This window comes from Corvus moneduloides, chromosome 5 (genome assembly GCF_009650955.1).
Source record: "Corvus moneduloides isolate bCorMon1 chromosome 5, bCorMon1.pri, whole genome shotgun sequence".
Taxonomy (NCBI): Eukaryota; Metazoa; Chordata; class Aves; order Passeriformes; family Corvidae; genus Corvus; species Corvus moneduloides.
In genome coordinates, this window is record NC_045480.1 from 61441072 (window position 1) to 61457340 (window position 16269).

Consider the following 16269-nt stretch of genomic DNA (forward strand, 5'->3'; position numbering starts at 1 on the left):
GAGTTCTGAAGGTGGTATAATTTTTTTTTTCTTCTTTTAGGTCTGTTAATAAACTTCTTTATATTCTTTCAAGTTTGGTGCCTGTTTTGCATTTCTCCTAATTCTTATCTCACAGCAGATAAACAGTAATGAGTATTTTGGACCAAACCACTACAAACAGAAAAAATTGTGCACCGGCTGCATCTTGCCTGACTGCTCCTGACCTTTCCTGTACCTGTAGTAACAACCTTAGCTAGGTTTGCAGCAATGATTTCTCACACACTGAACTACATTCTTATATCCTTAGTTCACCCATGGGACTGGGTAGTTTGTTTGGTACTCCAGTCATCTGCTGATAGATGAGTTACTCCTCTGGCAGATAGTCACCCCAGCCCTTCCTGGGGCGTAGGCACATAATCGGTGCTGCACCCCCAAAATGGGAAGCACTACCCTGACTAAGATACTGGGACAGTCAGAGGTGTCACTGATGCTTCCTTTTTGGCAGGGCCATGGATGTGTTTATCAGCAACAGAATTAATTTGGTCGAGTTCTTCTAGTTCTGGTGGAGAGTTACTTAATAGTACAAAAATGTAGAGCAAGCAGGAACCGGAAGGGCCAGGCAGGCGAGCACTTGAGCCACGCTGATTAATGCCCAAACTTCGGTGCGTGTGGGAAGTGCTGCACCCAAATAAAGTAACAGATTCGCGGGCTGTTCCAGCAGACAGCTGTTTTCAGAACAAACTTCACACGAAACATGGACACTTCAGGACGAACTGGTGCAGGTGGAAAATGCAACGGCGGTGCTAAGTGGAATTGATTAAAAACTCTGCAAATGTTTCAGCAGTGTGCATAGAAACTTAGAAACATTCTTGCAGTCCAGAAAGCAAACTGTAATCTGGGCTGCATCAAAGGGAGAGTGGGCAGTAGGTCGAGGGAGGTGATTGTCTCCCGCTACTCCAGACTCCATCTGTGGTACTGCATCCAGCTGTGGGTCCCTCAAAATAAGAAGGATGTGGACCTGTTAGGAGGCCACAAAGGTGATCAGAGGGCTGGAGCAACTCTCCTTTGAGGAGAGGCTGAGAGAGCTGGGGTTGTTCAGTCTGGACAGGAGAATGCTCCAGGGTGACCTTAGAGCACCTTCCAGTAGCTGAAGGGACAACAAGAGAGCTGTAGAGAGACTTTTTGCAAGGGCACGGAGTGATAGGACAAGAGGGGAGCAGCCTAAAGCTGAAGGAGGGTTAGTTTAGACTTGATGTCAGGAAGAAACTATTTACTGTGCGGGTGGTGAGGCATCAGCACAGGCTGCCCGGAGAAGCTGTGGACATCTCATTCCTGGAAGTGTTCAAGGCCAGGCTGGATGGGGCTTTGAGCAACCTGGTCTAGTGGGAGGCATCCCTGCCCATGGTGTGGGGTTTGGAATAACACAAGCCATTCTATGATACTAAGCCATACCTACTCCGTGGCTGCAGCTGGCTCCTTCCCGACAGGCCTCCCGGGCAAGGCCAGCTGTCGCCAAAGGAGGAGTTTCGGTACAGACTGGACTCTTCGAGGAGCACCTGGGGCGCAGGCCCAGAGCCGACCTGAATCTTTTTGTAACAGTAATTCCAAGCTTCCTGCCTCTGTAATTAGGACGTACACTTGTTCCAACAGTGTAGCAGGGAGAGGCAGGTTTCAGCCTGACACGGCTGTGTGCTGCTGGGACTCGGGTTCCCGCAGTGGAGGCGGCAGCTGGGGTGCCAGGCTGACATCTCAGCCCTGGAGCGGCAGCGTTCAGCCTGTAGCCATTTTCCAGCCCGCTGGTTGTACACGGAAACGCCCACGGCCGCTCGGGCAGGCCGGGATGCTGGAGGAGGCGGCTGCAAGGGTGCAAAGGTGCGAGCAGGAAAGAAATCAGCTGGAAACACAGGTTTATTTTGCAATGGTTGAGGCGTTTGGGTAACCCCGGGTTTCGGGCGTCTTGGTGCTGATTTGAGGCTCGAAGATGCTGTTGGAGCCCTTCCAGAGGGTGAGGAAGGTCCTGCTCACGCCAGCGCGGTTCTTCCCGGCGGGGAGCGGAGCGCTGCAGCCTCGGGCCCGCCCTCCGCGGGGGTGGTGCCGGCGGCGGCGCGGGGGGCCGGGAGCGGAGGATGCTGCTGCCGCTCCTGCTGCTGCTGCCGGCGCTGGCCGAGGGGCAGCGGGCGGCGGTGCTGCGGCTGGGGCTCCAGGGCAGCCCCCGAGGGGAGGTGAGCCCGGCTTTCCTCTCCCTCACGCTGGATGCCAGCCTCGCCCGGGACCCGCGCTATGTCGCCTTGCTCAGGTGAGCCGCCTCTCGCCCCTTTGGGCAAAGGAAAAAGGTCTTGGGAGGGTGGGCCATCTCGGCAAACGCGCTGCGGAGCGAGCTGGGGGGAACGAGGAGTCCCCCACCCCTGGAACTGGGGTCGGGAAGAGGCTGCTGGATCCCCTCTGCTTCGCGGTTCACGAATTCCATCCTCCCAGGGCAGAAGGCGGTACCTTCCGCAGGTGCGAGCCTCGCCGGCTCCTTTGTGCTCGGGGAAGGGGTGGCTGGGCTGGGTGAATGCAGGCAAGGGTCAGCTCGGGGATAAGCCTGGGAGAGGAGCTGCTTTGCTAGCAGGACAAAAAAAGAGAAGGAAACTGAGAGAATTGCGGTTGTTCGGCCTCGAGAAATAGAGGCTTCAGGGTGCCCTTATCGCTTCCCGAACTACCGGAAAGAAGGTTGTAGTGAGATGTGGGTCGGTCTCTTCCAGGTAACAAGTGACTGGAGGAGAGGAAACGGCCTCAAGTTGCACCAGGGAGAGTTTAGATTGGATATTAAGAAAAATTTCTTCACTGAGAGGGTAGTCATGCAATGGAACAGGCTGCCCAGGGAAGCAGATGGTGGGATCACCATCTGTGAAGGTATTCAAAAAATATGTGGATCCTCCAGTCCTGATTTCCTTCTTCCCACCACTTGCAAGTTTTCCTCCTCACTGAAGTGGTGAGAAAGGTGTCACCAGCTTTACTGGAAAGTGCTCAAGTCCCCAGCATCCAGCCCCAACCGTACACCTTGCGGTTCAGTCTGGGGCCAGCCCTGCCACCACAAGGAGCAGGAAGTATTTGGTGGCCTCTAATCTGCTGTTTGTCACCAGGAGCAGATAGTGCCTAACGTGCCTGGTGCCCTCTGACGCCTTGCAGTGTCCCCCAGAGAGGGCTGGGTGTCGGTACTGCACATCCTGCACGGGGTGTGAGCACATCACAGTTATGTTCTTTTGTACACCTGCTTTGATAAAGCTAACACTTGTCCCAGCAGGGAGTCCTAATCTTCCTTGGGTACAAAGGCAATTGCTTTGGCTGTTGTCGATGGAAGTTGGGGCTGATGATGTGAAGTCAGTTTTGTGTCCACCTTCTCACAGGACATTTATGTTGGTGTTGCACAAACAAAGCCAAAACATCTGGGGGAGGAGGGTGTTTAGGACCAAAAAAACAAGCCTGGTTTGAAGTTTTGCCTTACTTTGCCCCAAGATTTGACTCCCTGCCCATGACCATGTTCCCTCAGGCATGTCCTCCCCTTGTTGCCTCATAAACGCTCTCCTGGCTCACTTGGCCATCAGTGTCCGTCTTGTACATCAGACTGTACAGGACAGAGGGCTGGGATGCAGATCCCAGCAAGGTGTCAGGAATGCCTTGAGGCTACTGGGTAGCCCCAGGTCACCTGCTGCAGCATGGTCCTCAAAGTGCTTGCCATGTTTACGCTCAACACAGTCTACATAAATATAGTGGTTTTCTGTTTCTCTGCATTCCTTCCTCAGCAATTCCAAACTGCGTGCCCTGGCAACGGCCCTGTCCCCAGGTTTCCTGAGGTTTGGTGGCACTGAGACAGATTTTCTTATCTTTGATCCCAACAAGGATTCAACTTCAGAAGAAAAAATCCTCTGGGAACTTCAGGCACAGCAAGGTAAAGTGGGCATCAATGTGTTAGACTTGAAACCATCCTGGGTTTTGGAGGGTCTTTGATACAGGCTGAGGATGCTGCAAGAGCACAGCAGCAGCATTGGGGGCCCTCCACAGGGTCAGTATTGCTGTCATCCATGGAGAGGAGATCTGTGGGCTTTCAGCATGGTTTGTGGGAAGAGCTGTGCCAGCCATGGGAAAGTGAGAAAGGATGTGGGGAAACTTGCATCCTCCCTGGCATCTGCTGAGACTCTCCGTTTGCTGTCTTCTGCTTCCTGCAACAGTCTTGGGAGCTCCCCCACTGCCTGGGAGGCAGTCAAAGTCAGCTCAGAAGTTGCAGCTTCATTATGAAAATTAAGTAACACACAGAAGAAATAATCTGAGGAGAACAGTGTTCAATCTCTCTGCCAAAGCCAGAGAGCTGGGCTGGGGGTGCAGCTTTGCCCTCTTGCCACTTTGACAGGGCAAACCTGCTAGACCCCTGCCAACTGCTTGAGCTCGGTATTTTCTTTTTGAACTTAGCAAAAGTGCATAAATTCTTCAAGAGGTGTTTCAGATGAAAAAAATCCTGTCTGTTCCTGTGGCACATAGCACAACAGTGCAATCCTACACTACTGTGCAACCCCGTGATGCTCAGTTTTGAAGTCAAGTGGGACTTTTCCCCTCATAGCACTTTGCTAAGTGGCCACTTCCTGTGACTATGGCTTTTGCCTTCCTCTCTGGTTATGGCTTGTTCCTGGTTTGCATGCCAAGAAAAAACATGAAATTTGAAGGAAATGTGTCTTATGACTCCTGCCAGTGAGCCATGTGGGGAAGTCAGCACTTTCCCCTGCACGAGATGGGCAGTGCAGGAAGCATTGCCCTGTTCCTGCCCACAGCAAGGTGGGTTGTGATCCCAGCCACACCACTCCATGCCAGGTTGGCTTATCTGCCCCTCAGGCATGGCAGTCTACGCTTTGTCAGCTCACTGAAACAAGGGTTCGCTGGCTGTGGAGGTGAGGAGTTAATTCCTATCACCCTTCTGCCCTACAGAGGCTTGTGGCTTGAAACCTGCATTTGCTGCTGTTGAGAAGCTGCTGCTGGCCCAATGGCCTAGCCAGGAGAAGCTGATTCTTGCCGAACAGAACCGGAAAAAGCACAAAAACACCACCATTACAAGTAAGACTTAAACAGGGGGATGCAATTCTCTGCCCCATGGTAAAAGGGTCATAGGCTGTTAGGAGCTGAAATCACTGAAAAAGAAACATTTCACCCACTTAGAAAAATATTCAGAGAACTCTTTTCCCACTGTTTGCCACCTCACGTTTAATAGTATTCAGCTGCAGGAGTTGGGAGGTTCTCAAAACTTGTTAAATGTTGTGTAGTGAGGCCTGACTTCTTCTGTCTGGTTGGGAGAGTTTGGCACATCTGTAGCATCAGGCTAAATAAATACAGGCAGTAAAGATTGTTGCTTGGCCAGAGCTCAACTAGCACACTCTAACCTTGAGATAAATACCCCTCCTTTCTCCTCTGTGCAGGAAATACACTGGATATTCTCTACAGCTTTGCAAACTGCTCAGGGTTTCACCTGATCTTTGGACTCAACGCCTTGCTGCGGAAAGGTGGCTTGCAGTGGGACAGCTCGAATGCCCAGGAATTGTTGGACTACTGTGCTTCCCAGAGGTACAACATCTCCTGGGAGCTTGGGAATGGTAAGTGCTTGTTGGCCAGGCCAGCCGCCACCTGGAAAAGTACCACCACAGGGTATGGTCTGGTAACTTTGGATGTTTTGGATGATGGCACATAAAGGCAAGGTGATGTTTTATTAAGAGACATTAAGGTCTTAATTTGCAACAAGGGATTTCACAAGAAGACACAATGAATGAGCAAATTGAGATGATTTTGCTGATCCTGCTAGGGCTTTGAGATGAGGTGAACGATGTCCCACAAGGTGCAGAATGTCACCTATGGGGACTAGCTGCGACAGAGTGCTGGACAGCAGCATGCTGTATCCCCTGGGCTTTTGGTTTCATGCTCACCTTCCAATATCTCACCCACATCAGGCCAGATCAGGTGAAGCCTTAGGGGACTGGTGCTTCCCATTTGGATGTAACTGCCCTATTCTGTGCCCCAGAAATAGAGTGGAATGTTGATGTGCACGTGTCTTCCCCAGAGCCCAACAGCTTCAGGAAGAAATCTGGCATCCACATCGATGGCTTCCAGCTGGGGCAAGATTTTATTCACTTACGCCAGCTCCTGAACAACTATGCCCTCTACCAGCATGCCAAGCTCTATGGTCCCGATGTTGGGCAGCCCCGAAAGCACACTCAGAGACTGCTGAGAAGGTAGGGGTGTGAGGTGCCAGCAGCACTCCCTGGGGTGGGGCAGGTGTGGAGAATTGTGGCTTGTCTGCCCCTAGATGCAGGAGGCATGAAGAGGCTTCAAGGTAGGGGTTGAACAACTTTTTTTCCCTTGACTGAGGACAACTAAAATCTTACCTGCATGCATGAGTTCAAGGCTTGAATACTCAGCCAGGTGAAACTCAGCTGCTGGCAGTACACCAGTGGTCCACACGTTTTCCCACTGAGCACTGGCTCTAGGATTGTGCCAACAAGGGCTTTTAGCCTGAGAAACACCCATGTGTTATATAAACATCAGTTCATCTTCCCAGCAACCTGCAGAGGCAGCCCGGCTGCCCAAAGCCTGCATAAAAGCCATGGCAAGCCTGGTCCCCAAGCACTCACCATCAGTACTGCCAGCTGGGGGGGAGGGGGGGCTGCGATTGGCGTTGCACTGGTGGGAGGGCCATGACCCATCACTAGTACTGCTAACCGTCTGCTCTCCGCCATGCCCTCTGGTTGCAGCTTCCTGAAATCGGGAGGGAAGGTCATCGACTCAGTCACATGGCACCAGTAAGTACCGCTTGGATACCACTATCACTCTGATTACTGCCTCGTTTTCTTTACAAAATGTCAATTTGAACAGAACTGTCAATCTCAACAGAAAAGAGGGGTGAAATGTGCCTTTCGACAGTTCCTTGGGGGCCTCTCCACAAATTTCTCTGTTCAGAATAAGAGATGAATTGAGGGAGCACATTACAGAAATGCTGAAGTCTCCAAAGGGTCTACTTGGTGCAGAGACCCAAAAGCTGTGGTGGGGGGTTGTCACATAAGCACAGCAGCAGAAAATGCATTATATGCAAGAGGATCATTTTGCTTGCTCTATTTATATCTACTTGATATAAAGGAAAAGCCCTGCAGATCTGGCTGACCCTTGTCCATGGAAAAGTGCCAGCAGCTCCTCCTGCTCCCTTGAGTTTGTTCTCTGAGTCATTTTAGTCTCTGTGTGGGTAACTCACCCTCAGATCCCACATGCAGCGCAAGCAGCCCTGGCACGTGGCCCTTTGCTCTTGATTTGTAGGTTTAAAGTGCTCACGAGGGCAGTGGAGTAAGTTGGCCCCAGGGCCATGAACTCCACATGTTTGAACGTCTTTTCCATGTGAAGGCATGTCAAAAGCAGGACATTTACATGCATCAGTGAGGTAACAGTGGGAAAAGAGGCACATACTTATTTTTTATATATATGCATACATACATGAATTATCTCTGTATTTTGAGCTACTAGAAAGGCATGAAATATGTCCTTTCCCCTTCCTGGCCTGTTCTTTACTAATTTAGGATTATCAGGTTTTAGCTTCCTCTTGTGGCTGGAAGGCTTCAGCTACTTCTGGTAGGACTGAGTGATAGGATGAAATGCAAAAACCACAGGGATCCCAATTTATGTGGACAAACCAGACTTAAAAGCTCTTCTGCTCATGGTGGAGGGCAACCTTCACGCCACAAGGATGCCCACATTCTGGCGCCCTCCAAGTGGCCAAAATATTCCAGCAGAGGGACAGATTCTGGGATATTATATTTTTAATATATAACTTGATACAGTAAAGCAAGTAATCACATAGGAGTGTCAGACTCCTCAACAAGAGAAGAGATACAGAAGCTGGCTCTTGGTGACGTTTTCCTTATTCTAAACGAGTAGATGCAAACAAACCTAATACTTCTACTGGTGGAAATTTCTGTGATATCCTGCCTCTATGGAGGTAATTATATCTGATAGTCCCTTAAATACAAGTGACAGACCTACACATCTGGAAAACAAAAACTAAAAAGCACTGGACAGAAAAACCGTGCTGTGGATAAATGTACCAATCAACTGAATACTTTCAGTGGTGTTTTGTACCACTGGTGGTATTTTTCCCTAATTTTGGCTATGTTTTTTCCCCTATTTTCAGTTACTATGTGAATGGACGGAGTGCAACAAGGGGGGATTTCTTGAGCCCTGAAGTGCTGGATTCCTTTGCCGCAGCCATATATGAAGTCCTGGAGGTGCCTTGTCCTGTTCAATCATTCCTAAGTTCAGTTTCCAGGGGGTTAGCAGAGAATCCAGAATAAAGCACCATTTCTTACTAGCAATAAATAGGGATGCTCAAAGCTTGTGTTCTGCTGACGCTGTAAATTTAAAAAAAACCCCATAAGATTAGCAATACTAACAATAAATGATCTCCATCAGTTTGCTATGCAGCAAAAGTGCGTGATGCCATGCATTACACACTTACAGCATTCTCATTTATTGATGTAGTAATTACTCAGGGGTGTAAGTTATGGTTATCCCATTTTCCCGGCTGCATTTTTTTTTGTATTTTGAGATCCTGAGAACAGTATAACTTAGAATATAGCACTACTCAGCACAAGAAGAATTATGGGACCTGGATTTAGTGATGTTTTACATGGGTAGCAAGTTTTTTTTGGGGGGGAAGATGTAAATCTACTTCTAGTCCTTTAGATCCAAATTTCTGTGACATCTCATCTCAGGGTGTTATCCCTTAAATGCATACATCCTACATGAGCCTTTGGCTAAAGCACAAAATGTTGTTTATTTCAGTAGCCAAAAAACTTAACTGTTGTCTCTTTCTCTTCTTCCCTAATGCCACACTGGCCAGATTGTTGGTGGGACTGTTCCAGACAAGAAGGTCTGGCTGGGAGAGACAAGCTCTGCCTATGGAGGAGGAGCTCCCAGACTGTCTAACACTTATGTTGCTGGCTTTATGTGAGTACCATGTCGCAGGTGTGGGGAAATTACATATTTTGCCAGCTGAAGAGGGCTGCCCCACAGGAGGAATGTGGCTTCCTCAGGCTTTCTGGGGAGTGTGGGCAGTTTTTTTCCCTCCTGTAAGACATGATGACCTTTTTAGAAGGGCCTGGTGGACTAGCAAGTCAAAGTCTGGTAATGACAGGTGACCTTGTTGTTGGTGTGATGATTTCTCTCAGCCTTCAGACCCTTGGCCAGTTCAGGAGAATCTGCTGCCGCTCCTGGTTTCCACCACCTGCAAACAGGGGAACAGAGCAACTGTTCCCACCAACTTGGACTTCAAGAGGTGGTCTGAAATTACTTTTTCATGTAATCAATGCAAGATCTGAATTGAAATTATTTGTGTGATTTTAAGGAAGTCAGCATCATGCACTAATTTTTGCTTTCATGCTTCCCGAGCTGGTTGGAGAGGGGCAAGAGGGTACAGTTGAGGTCAGCAATTTCATCTGTGTGATATTTGCCTCATTTTTTGGCAGGTGGTTGGACAAACTCGGGCTTTCAGCCAGGCAGGGGATTGATGTGGTGATGAGACAGGTTTTCTTTGGGGCAGGGACCTATCACCTGGTGGATGCCAACTTTGAGCCTTTGCCGGTATGTAAATGACACCCCCTGAATGCACCTCTGCACAGGCAATGCTGGGTGTGGAGGGACAAGTCAGCTATTTTAACACCTTTTTTTGCTTGGATGGTCACAGGTATCCTTGTACCTAAAGTTATCTCATGTTCCACTAGGGGTTAATGTGTTACTACATATATATGTATGCACACAAGATATTTAGTGCAACTGCAGGGGTGCAGCCAGTCTTCAGCACGGCAGAGACTGATCCATGGGACACAATGCTCTGGTTTGTACGCAGGTGCTCCTGGAGCTCACAAGGCTTTTCTGGATGGCCTGTTTTGGTTTGGCTACTCCTCAGCTGAGTTTATAAACAGAATTGAAAAGAGGTATTAAAATAAATCATATTCCACACGAAAACCTGGCCAACATGAAGTCAAGACTCAAGCATTATAGGTCATGAGCATATTCATCCTACAGTGGTGTCTGAAGGATAATTAAATTGAAACGTATATTCAGTATAGTTTGATTCATTAGGAAATAACATTTTGCTGTGATAAAACTTTATTATAGGAACTATACATTGTTCTTGCACATATAGCACATTTCTTTGTACTACTAGCACTTAGCTTGGGGTGAGAGGACAGCATCTTTCTTTTTAGCTTCCCTCTCATTTTTCTGCTTCCAAATTGTGATTTTCGTGGGTTGTCTTAGATCCAGCCTGAAAGAAAACCCAGCATATGGGGATTTCCTGTCCTGCTTGCTCAGCTGGTTCCTATGCCAGGGGCTGCATCATCAGGCTCATTGCTTTGGGCTTTTTATTCCCTCATTTAAAACAGATTTAAGTTGGACTGAAACTATGTGCCTTGTTCCTCACCTACAGGCAGTACAGATGTTAATCAAGCCAATAACGCTTCAGAGGCAGGGAAATTCAAACCCAAGTCCATCAGCTGTAGTTAGCACAGAAATTAGGAAGCACAGCAGCGTCAGAAGGCTGCACCTCCTTGCAGAGGGATTGAGCATGAAGGCTGATAGGAAAAGTACTTTCCCAGGCTTGTGGTGAGTCAGAAGAGAAACACAAAGGTTTTCCTCCTAGAAAAACCTCAAAGACAAACAGATGAGCTGGAAGAAGCTCCCTGAAAGCCTGGAAAGACCTCAAAAAAATGAGTCTGCGCTGGGCATCATCCTGCTCTGAGGCATCATCCTGGGGTGTCAGAGGATGCACTGGTGACTCGGGTTCAGAAATCAATCCTGAGACCTGTTCAAAAGTAAAATGTTAATGAAAGGCCTTAGAGTTTAGGAGTTTCTTTCTGGTCTTGCACCTGTGCCTTAGGCGCAAGCTTTCCTGCAGGAAGGGCAGTTCACACCCCTGCATTCAGCCCTCAGGTTCTCTGTACCCTGCAGAAGGGTGTTTCCAAAATGCAAACAATCTCTCCCTGACAGAGCTCTGAGAGTTGCAAATGAGGGGAGAAATGACTCTAAGGTACCTTAGTTGCTCACAGGCAGGGCTTCCCTTGTAGCTATGGTGTTTGTGTGAATCTAAATAGATAGGGTGAAAAGCTTGGTAAAGCAAAAAGCTATAGGGGAAAACCTCTTGAAACGAGCTTCTAAATGAAGGTTAGATTCACAGCTCTGCTGTGTGGAGCACCTGGCATGTACATAAACGTTTCCACATTTTTTTGTGCCTCCCAGGACTACTGGCTCTCTCTGCTCTACAAGAAGCTGGTGGGTACCAAGGTGCTGCAGGTTGGCCTGGCAGGCGCTGACAAGAGGAAGCTCCGTGTCTACCTCCACTGCACAAACAGCCTCAAGTAAGCCTCCAGAAAGGACAAAATATCCCAAAAACTGAGCCCGCAGCCAACCCCGGGCCAACAAATGTCATTTGGGACAGTGCAGGTTCGCACATTTTTTCTGTGAAACCTCTTTGTCTCCTCATCCCCACCATCACCTTCTCTTGCCTTGCAGCCCAAAGTACAGAGAAGGGGATGTGACGCTGTTTGCCTTAAACCTCTATAATGTTACCCAACATTTGGAGCTACCGAATTACCTATCGAGCAAGCACGTGGATCAGTACCTCTTATTGCCTCATGGCAAAGAGAACATTCTTTCCAGGTAAGTTACAATTCCTCCGGCCCCTGTGGAAAAGACTGTGAGTAGGCTTAGAAGGTCTTTAAAACCTCACCTTATTCAATTTGCCAGGGGAAAGAAGAGGTTACCATTCAGTCATATGGGTTTTTTTCAGTAAGATCTGACTTCTGTTTAATCAGGTCTCCTAAACTCAGGCTACTGAAAGCTTGCTAAGTTATAAGGACATTCACCTGATGTTAATTTGGAAGTATCTCCTAGCAGGCATCAGCACTCTGGACCAGCAGCTAAAGTCCTTTATTTTTTTTTGCACAAGCACAGGTATATTGCTTTCCCAAGTGCTGGCTCCTGATTTACAGCAACGTGTTTAGGCTTTGTATGTTGATGGGGTGTTTTTGTTGTCATTGTTAATACATCCACAGGGGATGGATCTGCTCTGTGGGCATAGAAGAATATGCATATTTTTAGGAGAAAAAAAACAATTAAAATTTGTACTTTTCAAAGCCTTTTTTTAGCTGTTGACCTCACTGGAAGAGAAAGAAATGTACTTTTTGATGTGCTAGTGCTACCACTCTGAAGGAGTCCTTGCAGAGGGAGTGCTACAGATGTCTGTGTGTGTGTGTGTACACACACACTCAAGGGAAGTTCAGTTTGGCTTTGGGCTGAGTTACTGTTTACACTCAGGCCCAGAGCAGTTTGTACTCAGTGGTAAACAGAGCACAGCTGCCCAAACAGTCTCTCTGTCCCTTCTCCAGGTCTATTGAGCTGAACGGCCATGTGCTACGGATGCTGGATGACGAAACACTGCCAGAGCTTATGGAAAAGTCCCTTGGTCCCGGCACCCTGCTCGGCCTTCCAGCCTTCTCCTATGGCTTTTATGTTATCAAAAATGCCAAAGCTATTGCTTGCATTTAAGTGGTCAATACACACACTCAGGATAAATGAAAAGCACTTAGCTAGTAGGGAATTCTAATCCTAGAAATTCACATTTCTACCACGGGATTTAATTCTGGTAAGGGATGCAAATGTTGTAGCACTAGTATGAACTGAGAGCTGGGGAAGACATAAGATCCCACTGGGTAATTGGTACGTGAAAGATCCCAGGAGAATTATCCAGGTAGAACAAGACCAGGGAGGGACTGGTTTTGCTCTTGATCCAGCCTATCACTGTGTTTGAGCATGGAATCCTCCTCCACACCATGCACAGAGCCACATCAGCTTCTCACACTGCTTGGGGCTCTGGCAGCCCAGGCACTGCAGCCTCCCATCTCCCTCTCATTTCTGCAAGCACAGTTCCTAAAGCAGTTTCTTCAAAAGCTTGCCTTTAGAAAGGATGAGCAGGGTTTTCATTTGAGCTGCACAGCTGTGACTTTGCACCATGTGGGGAAGCCTGAGAGGGGGTTATGGTTGCTGAGGGTATCTTGGGGTGGAAAGTGTGGACATGCAAAGCAAACCACGGTCAGGATGTTTGCACGGGGAAAGGCCACGCAGAGAAACCAGATCCTCTATCAGATTTGGGGTGGCGCCACACATTTTTCTCAAGCCAGGAGAGTTCAGTCACAAGATGGAGCTGTGGCCATGTGCTTTCCAAAGGCGAGTTGTTGGCGCGGGAAATGCAGGCTGTTCCTTTAGGGTGGTCTGCCTCTGCCATCACACACTTCCTCCCTGCAAGGAAAGGAGAGGAGCCTGCCAGCACCCTGGCAATAACCCTCTGTGCTCAGGGGGCTGCACTGTGAGAGTGTGTGACTCCTTAACCTGCACCGCCCTGCAGGCAGCTCAGCTGGAAAGGACTTCCCTGAACCTATGCACGGGTGAAGCTCTCTCTGCTTTACACTCCCTAACCTCGCGGAAACGGCATAGGAAAGAGGCTGAGCAAACCACTCACCCCTCAACCACCAGAGGGATATCAGTGGCCTTAGAGCATCCTGGGGACAGAACTGCCCAGCCAGGCTCACATCCTTCCTACTGGGAGAACAGCGATTTTGGACAGAAATCTATGTTGGTGGTGGCTTTTCTCCCCAGCTGTGCCTTCACCATTTTTGCAGTTGGCTGTGCCAGCAATAGCTCCCTGTGGCACACAGGCTGCTGGTCCCCAGAGCAACAAAAGGCCTCGGACAGTAGCTGTGGCCACCTGCACATATTTATTTGCATCTACTTTTCTTGAAGGTAACCCACACAACTGTCAATGCCTTATGATATTTTGAGCACAGCAGGGAAGAACAACTCCACATGACTGTACTTCCCTTTTTAAGGTTTAAAAAGATGCTACCAGCTACATGGGACTTAATGTAGGGCAGGGAACCTTTTTTTAATGAGAGTACTTTTGAAACTGATGTACTTTTGTAGCTGTGATGACAACCTGCACACTAAAAAGGTTATACTTGAGTTCAGTGTGTCAAAGGAGTGTGTGCATCCACAGATGCATTCTGTGAAGGGTTATGTATCAGGGGATAACACAGATCAGAAATGAGGAAGGCTGAGTTTGTTTATGTTGTCCAAGTTCCATAAAAGAAGTAAAGAGAGTGTAAGACGAAGTGGAAAGTCTTACGTACAGTCAGTATAAAGTTAATAATATCTTATTATTGTTATTAAAATATAAGTTACAACTAAAACATCAAAGTTATTTTTTGTCTGGTAGCTTCTTTTTAGAACTTTTCTAAAAATTTTGTTTATTCCAATGCTTGTGGGTTTTGCATTTGAAGATTTTAATTAAAACTATTTATACCAGCTTTTGGCTATCTTCATTTTTTTTAAGACTCCTTTTTGACATACTGATACCAGGACACTCCCTACTTTTCTTTTGGTCATAACTACCTGTGCTTTTTTTGGTTATCAACAAGAGTACCCAAGTACACAAAAATGAAAGAAATCCTACACAGGCTGGTGTGTTTCCGTTGTGTTTGCCCACCAGTTCGGAAGCCCTGCACCCAGTCTGACTCAGACCTGATACATATGCGGGTGATTGGCAGACAGGAACTACCAGGAGGGGCCCGGGGATCTTTGTGCATGCAAATAGCAGCTGCTGCCAACCACGTCTCGTTCTCTGAGCCCGGTTCTTCACCGTGGGGTGGGGAGGTTTGCTTTATGGCTCAGTAACCACCTTTCTCTTCACAGTACTGCACATCAAGCTACTACCTACTGTTAGCTCTATGCAAACAGAGCAAGAGGGACATAAGTGCAGGGAATGGGAAAGATGCTGGATCCCAGCACTCCCAGACAGTTATGATAGAGAGACGAACATCACCCTCACAGGACCAATGCCTGCCCCACCCTTATCTCTGGGGCTTTTATTTCTCTGTGAGAGTTGTAAACCTTGGGGGATTGAATATGGGTGTGTACACTTATTTGAGAACAGTAAGAACCATATCTCACACTCATTCCAATTCACTTTTGCTCTTTTGACTCTGGAGGCCAGGTTACTCACGTTGGATTTGCTGTAAATCAGTTCCTGGAAAATACAGTAAGTCGCATCAGACTTTGGTACAGGAGATCATTTGGTGTATGTGGAAATAAGGAAACTGATAGTCTTCTTACAGTCAGGGACATTTTGACCATCAACTCAGATTTGAGCCAAACAAGACAGCTGAGTTTTATTAGTCTGAAATGAGCTATTCCCTAGATTATCTTTCAGTGAAGGGCCAGGCCACTTTATTATGAATATAAACACAGTGGCAGTAACTGTAAAAGCTTACTTTTCTGCTTTATTTCCATGAGCTCCTTAAAAATTTTTTGCAGACGGTCCAGGGTTTCCTCGCCACATCAAACATAAAAAAGCCCCAAAGCAGTGTCTGTAGAGGAGCATCCACCTGGTGACAGTCAGAGCATCTGTGTTCCTATGGACACAGCAGGCAGAGAGGCTGTGGGGATTCATTGCCAGGACTCACTATTTAAATATACCTCAGGCACTTGTCTGTATCTGAATAGAGACCATGATGACCTTATCAACGTAATATGGAGACTAGATTATTAGTTACTCCTCATCAGAGTTGAGCAACTACTTCCTTTATGGTCCTGTGCAAATCATTTTACTGCTGTAGAGTACTACTTATTAAAACAATAAATGGCAAAACATTAAAGTCACTTCTCCATCGCATTCATATTTCACTTTCTCCTGCTAGTCAGGGTCTCGAAAATTAAAGTTCAGAATGGTTTCCATTGTTTTCTACCAGTATGTGAGTCGTTCAAGCTGAAAGAAGTGTGTGATGAAAAAAATTTATACTCTAAAGGGACAATAAACTCCCCAAGGAATCTTTCAGCAGCAGATCTGGGGACATTTTGGCACTGAAACCATGCCATGCAAAGCAAAGGTTTTATGGCTCTGTCCTCTGCTCTCTCGTTTGTGCAATAACTCATAAGTTGGTGTTACGACCAGCCCCCAAAGGTGAGGTAACTGAGGTTCTTGTTAATCGGTCCCTCGGGGTGGATTAGAGTGAAATGACACTTGAATGTCTGGTGTTTATATACATCAGGCTTAGTTTAGAACGATGGAAAGGAGTTATGCAGCTGTTGCGGCTATTATCAACAGAAATACAACAATAGAAAACTATAAAGATATCATTTAAGAAAATACCTAAGGAAAAGAAAGAGAAAGGACAAGAT

At 47.5% G+C, this 16269-nt stretch overlaps 1 protein-coding gene across 1 annotated transcript; it reads left to right on the top strand.

Moving 5' to 3' along the window:
• The first annotated feature begins 1904 nt into the window (after positions 1 to 1904).
• On the top strand, positions 1905 to 12758 carry HPSE (heparanase). Its single transcript, XM_032109773.1, is given in 13 exon segments — positions 1905 to 2047; positions 2049 to 2275; positions 3765 to 3910; positions 4939 to 5064; positions 5424 to 5597; positions 6059 to 6230; positions 6750 to 6797; positions 8174 to 8267; positions 8882 to 8988; positions 9507 to 9621; positions 11278 to 11396; positions 11551 to 11697; positions 12426 to 12758. Coding segments are annotated over 13 exon segments (1722 nt in total). The 5' UTR covers positions 1905 to 1960; the 3' UTR covers positions 12586 to 12758.
• Positions 12759 to 16269: the final 3511 nt, after the last annotated feature.